Source organism: Rhipicephalus sanguineus, unplaced genomic scaffold (genome assembly GCF_013339695.2).
Source record: "Rhipicephalus sanguineus isolate Rsan-2018 unplaced genomic scaffold, BIME_Rsan_1.4 Seq941, whole genome shotgun sequence".
Classification (NCBI taxonomy): domain Eukaryota; kingdom Metazoa; phylum Arthropoda; class Arachnida; order Ixodida; family Ixodidae; genus Rhipicephalus; species Rhipicephalus sanguineus.
This window is the reverse complement of record NW_023616341.1, coordinates 200,461-216,394: the sequence shown is the minus strand read 5'-3', so window position 1 is coordinate 216,394 and position 15,934 is coordinate 200,461. Positions and strand designations below refer to the sequence as shown.

Genomic DNA, 15,934 nt, shown 5'->3' with positions numbered 1-15,934 from the left:
GACACGCAAGTGTCTTGTTTGGCAACATTTGCCAAAATAGAGCGGTTTCATCCGCATTGAAGATATCTTGGGCTTGATATCTTGCTGCGATATCTCGCCAGTTTTCCTCGAGCCATTTGTCTACGCTGTCCAGGTCCGCCGCTCTGCTTTCACCTGTAACAGCTTTGCCAACGATGTCGTGCCGTTCTTTGAACCGTTGGAGCCAGCTTGAACCACCTTGGAAATCGTTCCTGCCAAGCAGGAAAGCAAGGTCCTTGGCTTTCTGCTCGATCATAGGGCCGGACACAGGGATGTTTCGTGAAAGAACGTCCACAAACCATTTGTAAACACAGCAGTGCACACACATCGGGCGCCACGGGCACCTTGCCTTTTGTCCGACTTGGCCCTGATGTCTGCCTTGTTCTTCAGGATAGTACTCAAGGTGCTCCTTGGAATTTTGTATGCGGCGGCGACGTTGGACTTCTTTTCACCGCGCTCGACCCGATTTATGATTTCGAGTTTCGCGGCGAACGGCAAATTCTGCCTCTTTGCACAAGCCATGACGACAGCGTGCCAATAAAGTTCACAGAGCACCAACAGGCAACACCACCAGCACGGACCACACTGAATGAGGACTCGAGGAAAACAGGCAGCAGCAGGCACACAAGCATAAAGAAAAAATGGCGCTCACTTCTAAGGCCTCCGCGCCTCGGAGAAAGCACGACGGCCTCTGATTGGCTGTAAGCGCTGCGAGTGGGCCAGAATAATTTCTTGCAGGGGGGTGTTCGCCCGTGCACAACCGGGTCTAAACCACTTTTTCTAGGGTGGCGCCGGCAGTTTCCCCACCACCGCGAGGGAAAGCCAACTTGCTGGGGCACTTTTGAGGCACATGGAGTTTGATATATCGGTTGTCGTTGCTATTTTCGTTCGATGTAGCAGTAACTTTTGCTATATATTCTCAATGTAAGTTTAGAGTGTTTAGAAATTGTTTGATATACGGGATAATTTGATATAAATGGGTTCGATATAGTCGGGCTCGACTGTACCACCAACGGACGCACGAGCACTCATGGGAAAAGTCTGTATGCTGCGGCAGCCGCCGCGAAGAGCGTGCAGGCCTCACGCTTTAGCTTTCTGTCTGCGCCATGCCACCACTTCTCAGATCGTGAATTTAGCAAGGTGCAACGTATTACTGCATAATTTGATTATGAAGTTCTGTGTTTATTTCTGTTTGCTAGTGTTTTCATGTGTCACTGTTCCTCCAGCTGAGCAGTTCTGGAGCATCAGTTTTTTTTCTTTTTGCGCCAGTATGCCTTACGGCAAAAATAAATTAAAAGATGCAACTCAGTTTCCTAGATGAAGTTCAGGAGCGATCGATGCAAGTCATGAATCCACTGGAAATTGACGTCCATCAATACTGTTGAAGAGCACAGGGTGCGGTTTTGAGATTTAAAGATTACGCAATACAGTATAGTGAGCATTTCGTAAAATAAGATACATCGATTAGACAGCTTGTGCGTTGGTCGCACCATAGGCAACAATCAATTAGCTTCTAGTATCCTTCATTGACACTAACTGCAGATGTTACAGTTGTTGTCAATGGAGGGTGGTAGAAGCTTACATACGGCCATTGTATTTTCGCATGTTGGCTTGCAGGTTACCATAAATGTCTTAGAATGCATTTGGCAAGCACGGAAGTGTTTGTTACACTATATCCTCAATGGAACGTTATCTCCGGCAATCCATATCAATGCATTACATCCTTGAACAAACATGAATTCAGTGTTCCAGCTCATATTGCACACGGTAGTACGTCTTGCTGGTATCAGTGTGTGAAAGTGCGTGCCGCTTAACTGCAGCATGAAGGAAAGATTACTTTTATGGGGGCTCATTTTTCTTTGTTATACACAGTATTAATGCGATATAAGTCCGTTTAGCAATATGGATACACTGACTGTGTTATTCCTTTCACACTTCATGCGTAGAGAAACATGCAGATGTGTTCCAATATGTGTAATATTTATGATGTAAGTGTAGCCAACAAGCAATGACGTGTTCATTTTGTTTTGTGCTCCCATAGCGCCAACGAGCAGCGGGCGATTGAACTCGGCACGCTCGACATACACACTTCTCCCATAGTGCTCCACGCACCTGCGGGGCACTCTGGATTGTTTGAAAAAGGTCTATTCACAACGCTGGCCTTCCAGCACACGTATAATACTTACACACCAAGCATTATACCTTATGGGCAAGTTTGCACCATTAAAAAAAAGTTTCATGAGGTGGCAAGTGCAACTCACACAAAAGGTGTTTGTTGTGCATAGCACCAATAGAACTCAGACTTGGCGATGAGGTTCTCCATTGGATGAACAATCTAAAAGACCATAGTAGATCTAAACATACATATTTTAGTGAAATTCTGGCATTGCGTCACCCTTTCAAAGTGAAACTTTTTTGTGCCATTCAAGGGGTTTCGATGCTGTATACATTAGAAAATTAGAAGTAGTGGGGACCAGCAAGATCAATTGGTAAATGTAACCGTTGGTGTCCTAGTACTTGAGTGACACCCGAGCTTATGTTGGTAAGCTGCTATGGCAAAATGGATGTGAGAGCTTTGCTTACCACATTGCATAGGACTTGCATTTCTTTTGGCTTTTCACTATTGCTGTGAAGAGGACTTGATCAGTGTGGCATCAAACTCTAAAAGTGTTCACTGGCTGTTAGGTTGCATTTATATGGTTTTGTTATTGAAATTATTTTTTTAACTGCCTTGTTATTCCAGGTACCTGCATGGAGGCCAACAGCATTCTATGGGAAACCAGTGCTGCGTATTCAGCTTCGAGAGATTGTTCAGTCTACACAGGTTGGTTGACGTATGACTTTATATTTTGAGCGGCAGGTGTGTACTTTGTTGTTTTCACATGTACTATATCATCGTTATTGTAACTTTGGCATCTACCACTTTGTGTTAAGGTAATTGCGAATTTTTTAAATGAGGCATTTGGCTGACCTTTCTGTCAAGTGCTGAGGTTGCTTCTTGATCATCTTCATCTCAAATCCGCCGAGAGCATTCTGTCATTGCGGTGATAGATTGCTGTTTCGTGCTTGTAGTGTAAAGGAAGACAAGTTTTTAATTACAAGTTAGATGGTCAACCAACAAAACAAGTGACACATTTCAGGTATTGAGGATGGGTGTGCGAATATTCAATTCGAATATCTCGGTATTTGGTTCAATTTGCAAGGCACCATTACTAATCGAAATATTTGAGCACCGCAAGACTTCATAAGGAGTATTGAAATCAGCACAAATAATTGGAAACCTATGCTAATATTTGCCAAATTTGACGCAGAAATAGACAAACTACTTTCAGTTGCCTCATTTCCCCACGCCTTCTTTTGTGCATTTGCAAATGTGCCAGTATACAAGTGGAGTGGCCAGAGCATGGCGCTGCGCATGAGGTCAAGCATGTGGTTGCAATAAAGGGCCAAATTCATCATCATCAGCCTGGCTGTGCCCTCTGCAGGGCAGAGGCCTCTTTCATGCTTTGCCAATCAACCCGGTCCTGTGCTTGCTGTGGCCGCATTATCCCTGCAAACTTCTGAATCTCTCCCGCGCATGCTTACCTTCTCTTGGAATCCAGTCTGTCACTCTTAATGACCAGCATCTTGCCTCCACACTACATGCCCTGCCCATGCCCATTTCTTCTTTGACTTGGATGTCCTGAACACCCGTTTTATCCCTGATCCTAATGTTCTGCTTTCCTTGTCCAAAGCAGTAATCATGATTTGCAATTCGTCCTCTGAGTTTACTCATCAAGGCAATGTCATCAATGAATCGCACGTCACTAAGGTCCTCTCCATTAGGTTGTATCCCTAGCTGCTCCCAATCTAGGGCCCTGGAAACCTCCTGTAAGTACGTGGCGAATAGCATTGGGGAGATCAGGTCTCCCTGCCTTACACCCTTCTTTATTGGAATTTTGTTGCTTTATTCATGGGGGGAGGCCTATGGTGGCTGTGGAGCTGCTGTAGATTTCTTCCAGTATTTCTATATATGGTTTGTTGACGTCCTGATTCTGTAGCATGGCTGCTGAGATTTCACTTAATTCATACTGAACAAAATGACAGAAGCGAATGGGGAGCCATTTCAAAACTCAGAAGGAACAACTAAAAATCGGGAAACCCAATATTATTCTTATCCTGAGATGATGCACCTGTGACAGTTGTTAGTTCGCACTCGCCTTGTATGTCTTCTTTTCCTGCATCCTTTGTGCTTGAGCAGCACGCAGCAAGTTTCTAGCTGCTTGCCGTTCTTCCTGTGACATTCCAACTTCTTGCTATCACATTCATTGCTTCACCCTTGAGGCGAAACTGCAACTTTTTCGCTGTCTGGAGTAAAGGTGACGTGCACAGTGGTCTCACTGCTTCCCGAACATACCTAGCAGCTATCCGTCCTTCATGACAACGTTAACTATTTTGGGACCGTGTAAAAAAGAGGCAATGAGGAAGGGTGTCAGAAGCTTTTTTTTATTAAAGCAAGTCATAGCGCTATATTTCTGTTACGTACACAAAATGAAGCTAATGAAATGGTCTTTCATACAGATTGAAATATTACACATGAAGGTTAAACATAGTAACAATAAAAAATGTTGTTTTGAATGCTTGCTGCTGCAAGGACAACATAAAAAAATTGAATAAACATAGATACTGGAGCAAAAATACTGCAGTAAAAAAAATCTAAGATATGCAGAACATGGTTCATTGCCTCTCTTCTTACATAGAAGAGTTTGGTCCACATATCTACAGCACTCTTTTTGGTGTGCTTCAAAACAAGTGAAGTACTCGTGCCTCATGGCGGTTGTGCCACTCAACGAAACAGTTCCGCACAGTAGTGAAACACACATGTACTTCACATGTACTGCAAAAAACATTTGTTTTCAGCTCGGTCTGTTCATAACAGAGCTTGCCATTCTTGCGCCTGCCTGCCTTTTTTGCCTTGTGCCTTGCATATGGCATCGTCAAGATTGAGAAGCTGATGGATGAGCTCATCTCTAAAAGCTTGTTGAAGCTCTATCAAACAGAAATAAATGTGAACAAACAGCAAGCCTCTTTGGCGTCTCGCGAGAGAAGCGAATGTGAAACTACGCTCACCTATGAGTATACATGGCGTGCACGTGACGTCATGGAAGCAGCTTCTGAAAGGAACTGGGGCTCCATGATGGCTGCTTTGATGACAAACAAGTTCTGTCTATGTGAAAACGGCGCAGTGAAAACGTCGCTTGCGTGAATAATGAAAGAACCTGCGTGTGATGTTTTGACATTAATGTGACATTGGAAACGTCGCGTCCCCACATGCTGGTGCTCCAACACGGCGCTTTCAGAGACGTCAGTGCAAGCCATCTATCGGCTGAAGTCTCAGGTCGATCCTTGTCTAAATCGCTACCCGAGCTACCAAAGTCGTCTTCGGACCCCTCGCCGCTCGACTCAAAAAAAAAAAATCTGCTGTTGAAGCAGCAGGATCACTCGATTCGTCAGTTTTCCTTGCGTAACCTGACGCGAGCCCGACGCTATAGTCCGATACGTTCGCCGTCGCTGCTACCCATAAATCTCTCTCTCATGCATCGCTGCCCTCCGTGAAAATGGCAAACTCTGCCGAAACTGAAAGTCTATAGTGATAGTACTACATGCTAGATAGCAATACATGTAAAAAGACGTGAGAATTTGAACTCTTTGAACTCGGCAGTGCACGGAAAGACGTCGATCATATTGCCACGCCCACTTCTTGTCTTGTTTTGATGTATTCGGGTTTTACCGGCAGGGACGGTTATCAACGCTCGACGCTGTCTGCGAAGCAGTGTTCGAGAAGCTTCGCGACTGTAGTAGATCGTTTTGTTAAGATTGCGCCCAGCACGCGAATGTTCCAGCTTTGTCTAGAGATAACGCCGCCACCAGTGATATTGCTGGAAAGTTCGATAGCGCCTGTATAAAAGCAGACGCGCTTGACCGCTTGTCAGTTGATCGACGGTCGACGCTCTGTTTGCTGCTATCAGTGTATTGCTGTAGTTTGACTTTCAGTTTCTTGTCGACGTCACGATCACGTGACAATATATTGCCACGCCAACTTCTTATATTATTTTGATGTTTTTTGGGTTTGACCAGCAGGGACAGTTATCAACGCTCGAGGCTGTCTGCGAAGCAGTGTTAGAGAAGCTTCTCGATTACAGTAGATCGTTTTGTTAAGATTTCGCGCCGCACGCGAATGTTCCAGCTTTATCGAGAGGTAACGCCGCCACCAGCGATATCGCTGGAAAGTTCGATAGCGCCTGTATAAAAGCCGACGCACTTGACCGCTTGTCAGTTGATCGACGGTAGACGCTCTGTTCGCCGCTATCAGTGTATTGCTGTAGTTTGACTTTCACTTTCCCGGCCACAAGTTCGGCCAAATAAAGAGTTTCATCTCTGACGTGCTGACTGCTGCCTTCGTCGACTTCACGACCACGTGTCATCTGGTGGAGGTGCTGTTCGTTCATGTTCCGGACGCCCCCGTCAAGCCATGAACCTAGCCCCGCTCGTGAAGAAGACACCGACACCATCAGGGACAGTCGAGCAAGCCGAAGACTCAAAGGACTACCCCCTCAATTTGGACTCCTACCGGACAAGCCAAGAACCACGGCGACGAAGACAACGGGCACGATGACAGCCGCAGCGTCCCCTGCAGCTGTCGTGATGCAGCCGCCCAGAGGGCCGCCTACCTTCCATGGATCGCCTAGCAATGACCCCGAAACCTGGCTGGAGACGTTCGAAAGGGTCTCAGCATTCAACAACTGGAACACTGAGGACAAGCTGCGCCACGTGTACTTTTACCTGAAGACGCGGCAAGGACTTGGTTCAAGAATCGGGAATCCAATCTTCGAACCTGGGACATCTTTCGCAGCGCTTTCCTGGAAACGTTCACAAGCGTCGTGTGAAAGGAACGGGCCGCCGCATTACTGGAAACTCGGGTACAGCTCCCGAATGAAAAGGTGACAATCTTCGCGGAAGAGATGAACCGACTGTTCCGCCATGCTGACCCTGACATGCTCGAAGAGAAGAAGGTTCGTTTCCTCATGCGAGAAGTAAAGGAACAGCTCTTCGCTGGACTCGGTGCCGTCCTTGTGCAAAAGACTGACGGGCTTGAAAGGGTTATCAGTTATGCTAGCCGGTCACTATCCAAGGCAGAAGCCAACTATTCCACAACAGAAAAGGAATGCCTTGCCATCATCTGGGCTACGTCAAAGTTTTGCCCCTACCTCTATGGGAGGCCCTTCAAAGTTGTCAGTGACCATCACGCCTTATGTTGGCATGCTAACTTGAAGGACCCTTCAGGTTGTCTCGCACGATGGAGTCTGAGGCTTCAAGAATTCGACATTATCGTCGTGTACAAGTCCGGACGAAAACACTCTGACGCCGACTGCCTGTCCCGAGCCCCCGTCGACGCGCCGTCGTAAGAGGACGATGACGACTGCTTCTTCGGAACTATAAGTGCCAACGACTTCGCCTAAAGGCAACGAGCTGACGCGGAACTGGGGGGCCTTATGGAGTACCTCGAGTGCAAGACCGCCGTTGTTCCGGAGGTATTCAAGCGAGCACTGCCGTCGTTTTTCTTACGGAACGGCGTTCTCATGAAGAAGAACTTTTCGCCACTCCGAACAGACTACCTACTTGTCGTGTCCTCATCATTACGACCAGAGGTTCTCCAGGCCCTACACGACGACCCGACGGCTGGGCACCTCGGTGTTTCCCGCACGCTCGCCAGAGTACAGGAAAAATACTACTGGCCATGCCTTGCTGCCCACGTCGCCCACTAAGTTAAGACTTGCCGAGATTGCCAGCGACGGAAGACACCGCCGACTAGGCCCGCGGGACCTCTGCAGCCAATCGAACCGCCTCACCGGCCGTTCCAGCAAATCTGGATGGACCTACTGGGACCGTTCCCGACGGTGACTTCGGGCAACAAGTGGATCGTCGTAGCAACTGACTACCTCACCCGCTACGCCGAGACAAAGGCCTTGCCCAAAGGCAGTGCCGCCGAGGTAGCCAAGTTCTTCGTGGAGAACATCGTCTTGCGTCATGGCGACCCAGAGGTCCTCATCACAGACAGAGGTACCGCCGTTACTGCGGAGCTAACTCAGGCGATCTTAAAATACAGCGAGACGAGCCACCGCCGCACCACCGCCTACCACCCGCAGACCAATGGCCTCACCGAGCGTCGAAATAAGACCATCGCCGACATGCTGGCCATGTACGTCGACGTTGAGCACAAGACGTGGGACGCCGTCCTTCCGTACGTGACCTTCGCTTACAACATGGCCGTCCAAGAAACGACGCAGATGACGCCGTACAAGTTGGTCTACGGAAGGAGCCCGGCGACGACGCTCAACGCCATGCTACCGAACGTTACCGACGAAGAAAACCTCGACGCTGCCGCTTGCTTACAACGTGCCGAGGAAGCTCGACAGCTCGCCCGCCTACGCATCAAGACCCAGCAGCACACCGACAGCCGTCGCTACAATCTTCGACGACGCTTCGTGGAATACCAGCCCGGCGACCGTGTCTGGGTCTGGATGCCGATACGCCGACGTGGCTTAGCGAAAAACTCCTTCGGCGATACTTCGGACCATACAAGGTTCTTCGACGTCTCGGCGCTCTTGACTACGAGGTCATCCCGGACGGCATTACGAACTCCCAGCGGCGCCGCGCTGTCATGAGTAAAGGGGCACGGGGCGCGCGCCGGACAGCGCAAGGCGTCGATGGTGTGCGTGGAATGGCAATGTACCCGATGGTGTGCACCCCCGCCACGTCGACGCAAGCCATTGGCCGGAGAAAGGCGCGTGCCACGCGACCCGAGCTGAGGTGAGAGACCACAGAAGAAGAGTTGGCATTGTTCGGTGGAGTTGTCGAGGAGCAAGGTGGTGCAGGCCAGCGTCGCGTCCGCGACGGGAACAGCAGGGCTGAGTTCTGGAGGCAGCGTTGTGCATGCCCCGGGAGGGTGGCCGTCGACCTCGAGGTCTACCGAGCGAGGCGTCCCGGGCTTGCGGCAGCCTCATCACGCAGTTCTCGTGGCACCTGCGGCACTACCACAGCTCGGCAAGACGACGGCGACCCACCAACAATCACCGGAGAGCCACGTCGACAGTTAGAGCCGTGGCACTGAGGAGAGGCCGACAGTTAGGCCTAACTGGGAGAGACCGGTGTTCTCCGAAAGGAAGGAAGCATCGGCGAGGAAGACGATCAGCGAGGCGTCTGATCGACGGCGACGGCCCGGAGACGTCGACAGGAGCTGCGACGACGGGACTGGGCGTCGACTTGGACCACGACCCGAGTCAGCGGACACTGCGAACCGTAAGAACGCTCCATTGGTATCGCGAGTGACTGAGAGGGCCATAGTGGCCAGACTTTCTGGCTAGAGGAGCCAAGCAGAGCTAGAATGCTTTTCGAGGTTTTGTCAGCGATAGCGCACTAGCCTAGGAATTTCCTGTTGTACCATATTGTTGTAAATTTTGAGTGCGTGTTTTGGTTTGCCGTGGTGTGTGCGATAAAGTTTTGTTTGCAGTGCCACCACGGTATCTCCCAAGTCTCTCTTCTCTCTCTCTCCCAACTCCATTCCGACATTGCAAGCGCTCCCGAGATACGTGACACGCGCAACGACCTGAAGTCGTCCATGTCGTGCGCCTTAAGGCCGTTTTTTGCACGTTAGCGAACCTGGAGACTCTACGTTTACCTTTGTTATTGTAATTTATTTATGTACGCACTTGTTTTTTTTGTCTTTGTTCTTTCACAAGCATCGGGACGATGCTTTTTTCAGAGGGGGCAATGCCACGCCCACTTCTTATTTTATTTTGATGTTTTTGGGTTTGACCAGCAGGGACAGTTATCAACGCTCGAGGCTGTCTGCGAAGCAGTGGTTAGAGAAGCTTCTCGATTATAGTAGATCGTTTTGTTAAGATTTCGCGCAGCACGCTAATGTTCCAGCTTTATCGAGAGATAATGCCGCCACCAGCGATATCGCTGGAAAGTTCGATAGCGCCTGTATAAAGCCGACGCACTTGACCGCTTGTCAGTTGATCGACGGTCGACGCTCTGTTCGCCGCTATCAGTGTATTGCTGTAGTTTGACTTTCACTTTCCCGGCCACAAGTTCGTCCAAATAAAGACGTGCTGACTGCTGCCTTCGTCGACTTCACGACCACATGACAATATGATCGATGTTCCAAAAGAGCAGTCCCGAAATAGTTAAATAACAGTATATGCACTACTGTCAAGCAGTAGTGTTGTACAATGCATAGATTTCCCGTATATTTTTGCTGTACAACAAACTTTTTTCGCATCTGGTTACTGAAAAAAGTTTTTTTTTGTAAAACTCTGTAGTTGTACTACATGTATTTAGAAAAATATTTGATTCGATTCGCACTTGGTTTTCATTATCTTAAGTCGCTTCGATGTTGAAATTTTGATATTCACACACCCGTAATATTTAGGCATTGTGATATCAGCCGACTTACATGGAAAGAATGGATCACTTGTTTGTGCAATCTGGCAAAGGGTAAACTGTGGTCGCTTATACATAGGCTGAAATTTACTCCCCGAGATGTTGACTAAGTGCTTATCTGGCAGTACGTCCCATGCTGGAATATTCTGGCATAATATGGGATCCACATAAAGAGAGCAAAGTAAATATAATAAAATGTAAAAAATACAGAGGTGTGCAGCAAGATATATCATGTCAAATATAGGCGCACAGATGCAGTGACTGCCCCGCCACGGCGGTCAGTGGTTATGGCGCTCGACTGCTGACCCGAAGGTGGCGGGATCGAATCCTGATAGATGCATTCTTGATGGAGGCAAAAGTTTGAGGCCCACGTACACTCAAACCTTGACATAACGAACATGGACAGAACGAATTATCAGTTATAACTAAATGAAGAATAGCCTTTGGGGGGGGGGGGGGGTAATAGATACAGTGGTTTGAATATACACTTATAACGAATTTTCGCGTGTAGCGAAGTTATTTTCATGTTAAATGTGACTGTTTAATGAGGTTGAAATGTACTTAAATTTAGGTGCATGTTAAAAACCCCAGGTGGTCGCAATTTCCGGAGCCCTCCACTGCAGTGTCCCTCATAATCATGTCGTGGTTTGGGGACATTAAGCCCCAGATGTTAATATTATTACGGATGCAGTAACTGAAATGCTCATTGAACTAAATTTGCCTGAGCTTTGATTGTTGTGCAGAGTAGCTGGGCTCAGACTGATTTACTTAACACTGAAAGGTGTATACAAAGCAGAATGTCGTGGATGTCACAGTGTTAGATCTCGCCATAAGTACCATTACCTACAAAGGTTGACACTTTTAAATCCTCCGAAAAACATTTGACGATTGGGCATTGTGGCGGAACAACACAAAAACTGGACAGTGAACACACAGCACCGAGTCTGGTTGATTGGATTGCTCTATCTCCTGGCATAAGCAAAATCTTTCTTCAGATGAATTTGAAAAAGTTGTACGGGCGTGTTTTCTTCTACGCTACAGTACCTCAAACATTAGTACATGAATTAGTAGACAACATGTGCACTTTGACATGACTTGAAATAGTTCTACATGATATTGACCAAGTGTCTGTGTATGATGTTGAAAATTTTAATTCACATGGTACAGCTTTTGTTGATTGCAGTATCTGTAGTCTGTGTTGCAGTGCTGATTTTTAATAGAATTAAAATGAATTTAATCAGGTGTGTTGTACTTTCTCATTTTATGTGTGTTGGTTTGAATAGTGATTTGTGCAGTCTGACTACTTGTGGATTTGTGTAAACCTGGTATGTCATGTATTTTCTGATCTGGGTGTGTAGTGCTGTGTTTGTAGCGCTCTTTGAAGCTCATTAAATGCGAAGCATTCCTTAGCGAACCCTAGGCACTTTGAGCGTTTCTATCTACGTATCTGTCTGTCTGTCTGTCCGTCCGTCCGTCCGTCCATGTGTCCGTCCGCCTACGTCAGGGTGGTCTCATGATCGCCTCTTTAACTTGGTGTAGACCAAAATTGGCATGGGAGGGTAAGAGGATTTGACGAATATGACTGTCGGGTCATGACGTGAATAACGGGAAAATCCTGTCGCGTACGTCGTCAGACCCTGTCCTCCAGACACTGTGGCATTTATACCATGGGCCGCGGTGTACGGTATGTGCCACAGGTTATTGACTTTTAAAATCTACTCAGGAACGGCAAGAACAGACATTGGTAATTTAAATGCGATAGCGTTAAAGGGGTCGTGAAAAGAGAATGAAGCCGCCCGGTTGTAATTTTCCCTGCTTCAACTAGGATTAGACACGGCGATTCCGAAATATTTCGGCGCTATATTCAGTCTATAATTAATGACGCCCTTTTGAAATCGCAGTTTTCTTAGACTCTTAAACAACTATGGCACTAACGAAGAGGTACTAACGTGTGACGCCATGCTAAGGGAAGTTAAAAAATCAGCATTAGCTTTCTTTCGCTTTAATATATTTATGGAAACCTAGAAAAGAAAACAATAACACAGCAACTTTTGCGCTCTGATTGTATACTGTGCAAGTACATCACTTGATCTGCTTGCTTCCGCTTTCAAGTACATCCAGGCTCCGTCGTCTGTGTATTCTTGCATTCGCTTGCACGGTGCAGCGTCCTAGTTTTTTCTTTCTGGTTGCGTTAGGTTGTGTTTTACGGCGTGTTTTGGGTGGCTTAGCCCTCTCTATGCCAACCGTGTGTGTTGTCAGACAGTGCTGTACAACTTATCAAAGTGGAAACAGGGTTGCCAGGTCGAAAAGACAAAAATAGCCAATAAATCGGAAAACCTAGCCAGAAAGTAGCCAACTTGAGCCAAGGGCACTAAAAGTAGCCAAAAGTAGCCACACGTGTGTGAAAACGACAGCGACCTTGTTATTCAAATGACTAAATTCAGTAGCCTTTTGGTGTAAACGTTAAAAAGTACCCAGAAACTAGGGGTGTGCGAATATTCGAAAGTTTCGAATATTTGTCGAATATTACATTCGAGATATTCGTATTCGATTCGAAAATCGTGTATTCGAAAAGTTTCTAATATTCGATAACTTCGAATATTCGAAAAATTCGAATATGCAATTCGATTATCACGCATAAAAATACTCGTCTTCCACATTTCTGCTGCGTTCGTATAGCTAAAAACGTTGCCGAGAGGAGCGATAAACATCGTAAGTACACGGAGGCACGATCTCTGCCTGCGACGAGCGCTCCAATACGTATGATTTATTGCTGGTGCATCTCCGACGTGCAGCGCTGTTGGTGATCATGTAACCGTACATTTTCAATATTAGGCGGCCGTAACGTGCCGCACTACCACTCGTTCACTATGTGGTACCACTTCTGAAGTAGCACAGTGACCTATGTGACTGGCGGCGGACTGTAGGCACCTTCAGATACCCCAGTCTGGCAAAGCTTTGCGCCATGTTTTACCTCCCTACACACCTCCCTATACCAGCCACTTCTGTTCCAAGCGAGCGTGCCTTTTCAGTGGCGGGGGGGGGGGGTGTCTCTGTTAAAAGGGAGCGCCTGATCATGCTGAAAAACTCATATTTCTTCATGATAACATCTAGTCATTACTTTCATTGTGCCGTGATATTTGCTTGCGTTGTGATGTGCATTGTGCTAGCCTGGACATTGTGTTCTGGAGATAGCAGTGTATGGTTTGTTGCCAGTCAATAGCTACATGTTAAATAAAATATTGTTACTGTGGAGGCATTTTTCCTTTGATATTCGATATTCGATTCGATATTCGAAGGTGGATATTCGTGTTCGATTCGTATTCGAAAAATTTGATATTCGCACACCCCTACCAGAAACCCTTCAAAATCATAATTTCTGAGAATAAAGCATAAATTGTTGACTTTAGCAATCATTTCGTGCCGGATGATGAAGTTTCTTACGCTGTTGCAGAAATGACGTCCTCTTCGCGCGCCTTGCGTGGCTTTTCTTGAAAGGGCTGCAAGTACCACCGACAATAAAAATTAGTGCTGCATAAGCGTGCACAAAGTCAGTTTCTCTGATTGAAGCATAAATTGTACTCACTTCGGCAATCGTTTCTCGCGTGATGACGAAGTTCGAGTAATTAATATTCTCGAGTCGCAGTCCGCCCCTGATTCTTGGAAACGACACAAGCAGTTCGTCAGATATCCGATTTCTAATGTCGACAAGTGCATAGCACCTTGGATGCGGAGCGCTTCCGGTTGTCCTGTTCACTTTCAATTAGTTTAAAGTCACGTTCAGCAATAGGTGGTCTGCGAAATGAGACGCCATGCAACAGTTTTTTCCCAAGTCCCAGCCACTTATGCATAAGACTTTTCTTTTGTATAATGCGAGCGCCAAATTCAATTTCGGGAGTTTGTAACACGCCTTGATAACCATGTTTTGACACCGCATACTCGAACGCCAGCGGCTGCGACGTCACAAGTTATGATAATTTGGTTAAAATTGAGGCAACATTAAACTAGCCAAAAAGTAGCCAAGTAGCCAACACACTTTTCTGCCGCCACCGGCCTAAAAAAGTAGCCAAATTGGCGCAAAGTAGCCAAACCTGGCAACCCTGAGTGGAAACAACGTTCGCTTTCACAAGATGCCGGCGTCACAATCGCGACGGTATGATGCTACGAATCTCGGCCAACTATGGCTCAGCAAACATCGCTGCGTCGACATGTTTTGTCGACGACATAAACTTTTCATAGGCTGACTTAAAATGACGTCAGCTGTACAGATGAGGGAACGTGAGCTGGGAAATCGTAAGTGTGATTTTATGGTTATTAAATGGACCAGGACGATGAAGCGAGTCTAGGTACAGCGAACCTCGTTAATACGTACCCGCTTTAAGCGTACTAACGGTTAAAACGTAGTTGCGACGAATCCCCGACCGAGTCTCATAGACTAATGCATTCGCTGACCGCTTAAGCCGTAGTGCTTCACCCTACGCCTCTCGGTTAGCGCGTACCCTGCGTACCGCGATAACGTTTTGTGTCATAAAATTTTACTGCGCCGCTGAACTTCCCAACGCCACAATGTGCCGCCAAAGGTTCTTAGTCTTTCGAGAAGTGCGTAGATCGGTCGATCACCGATTCCGACTTCCGCGCGATTGCGTCGATGCCTTGCGGGTAAGCATCGGGAAAGAACGAAGGTGGAGGCGGCGGCTACCGACGAACGCGCCAACATGACTTATCGCCGACAACCTTATCAAAATAAGTAGTCTTCAGATATCTGCTCGGGTCACGCGTGCGGCGCGAGCACTGCTTTAAGCCTAGTGCACGCTTTTAATAGGCGACAACCTGAACGCGCTGGGCCGCCGATCGCTGCCGCCTCGTTGTGCAGGGCCGTGTTCAAGCGCGCGCGCCGATTTGTAGAAATGAAAGCAGCTCGCTGTTGCGGAGTTTAGCGTTGCTGGTCGTGGGCGACGAAAAACCTCTTTGCATAGACGCTATCACGCTAAACGCACGCGTACGGTACAGCAAGCGTTAATTAATATCTGGGGTTTAACGTCCCAAAACCACGATATGTTATGAGAGACGCCGTAGTGGAGGGCTCCGGAAATTTCGACCACCTGGGGTTCTTTAACGTGCACCTAAATCTAAGTACACGGGCCTCAGGCATTTTCCCTCCATCGAAAATGCAGCCGCCGCGGCCGGGATTCGATCCCGCGACCTTCGGGTCAGCAGTCGAGCGCCATAACCACTAGACCACCGTGGCGGGGCGGTACAGCAAGCGTAGCGCTGTTGTAACCATACTGCACGCTTTTATTGGGCGACCACCCAAACGCGCTTCCGTCCGCTGCCAGGACCGCTAGAGGATTATCTAGTACACTATACGCTAGAGCGTCGCGGAGTGCGCATCGCTTGCAGGAAGTTCGTCATCGCCGCGTTAACCGAACAA

At 47.6% G+C, this 15,934-nt stretch overlaps 1 protein-coding gene across 1 annotated transcript in view; it reads left to right on the top strand.

Moving 5' to 3' along the window:
• The window catches only part of LOC119378718 (AP-5 complex subunit mu-1), a gene marked incomplete at its 5' end in the record, with an annotated part of 202,112 nt that overhangs the window by 21,368 nt on the left and 164,810 nt on the right, over window positions 1-15,934 (top strand). Inside the window, 1 exon segment of the mRNA XM_037647755.2 lies at window positions 2,762-2,842. Coding sequence (XP_037503683.1) covers window positions 2,762-2,842 — 81 coding nt within the window.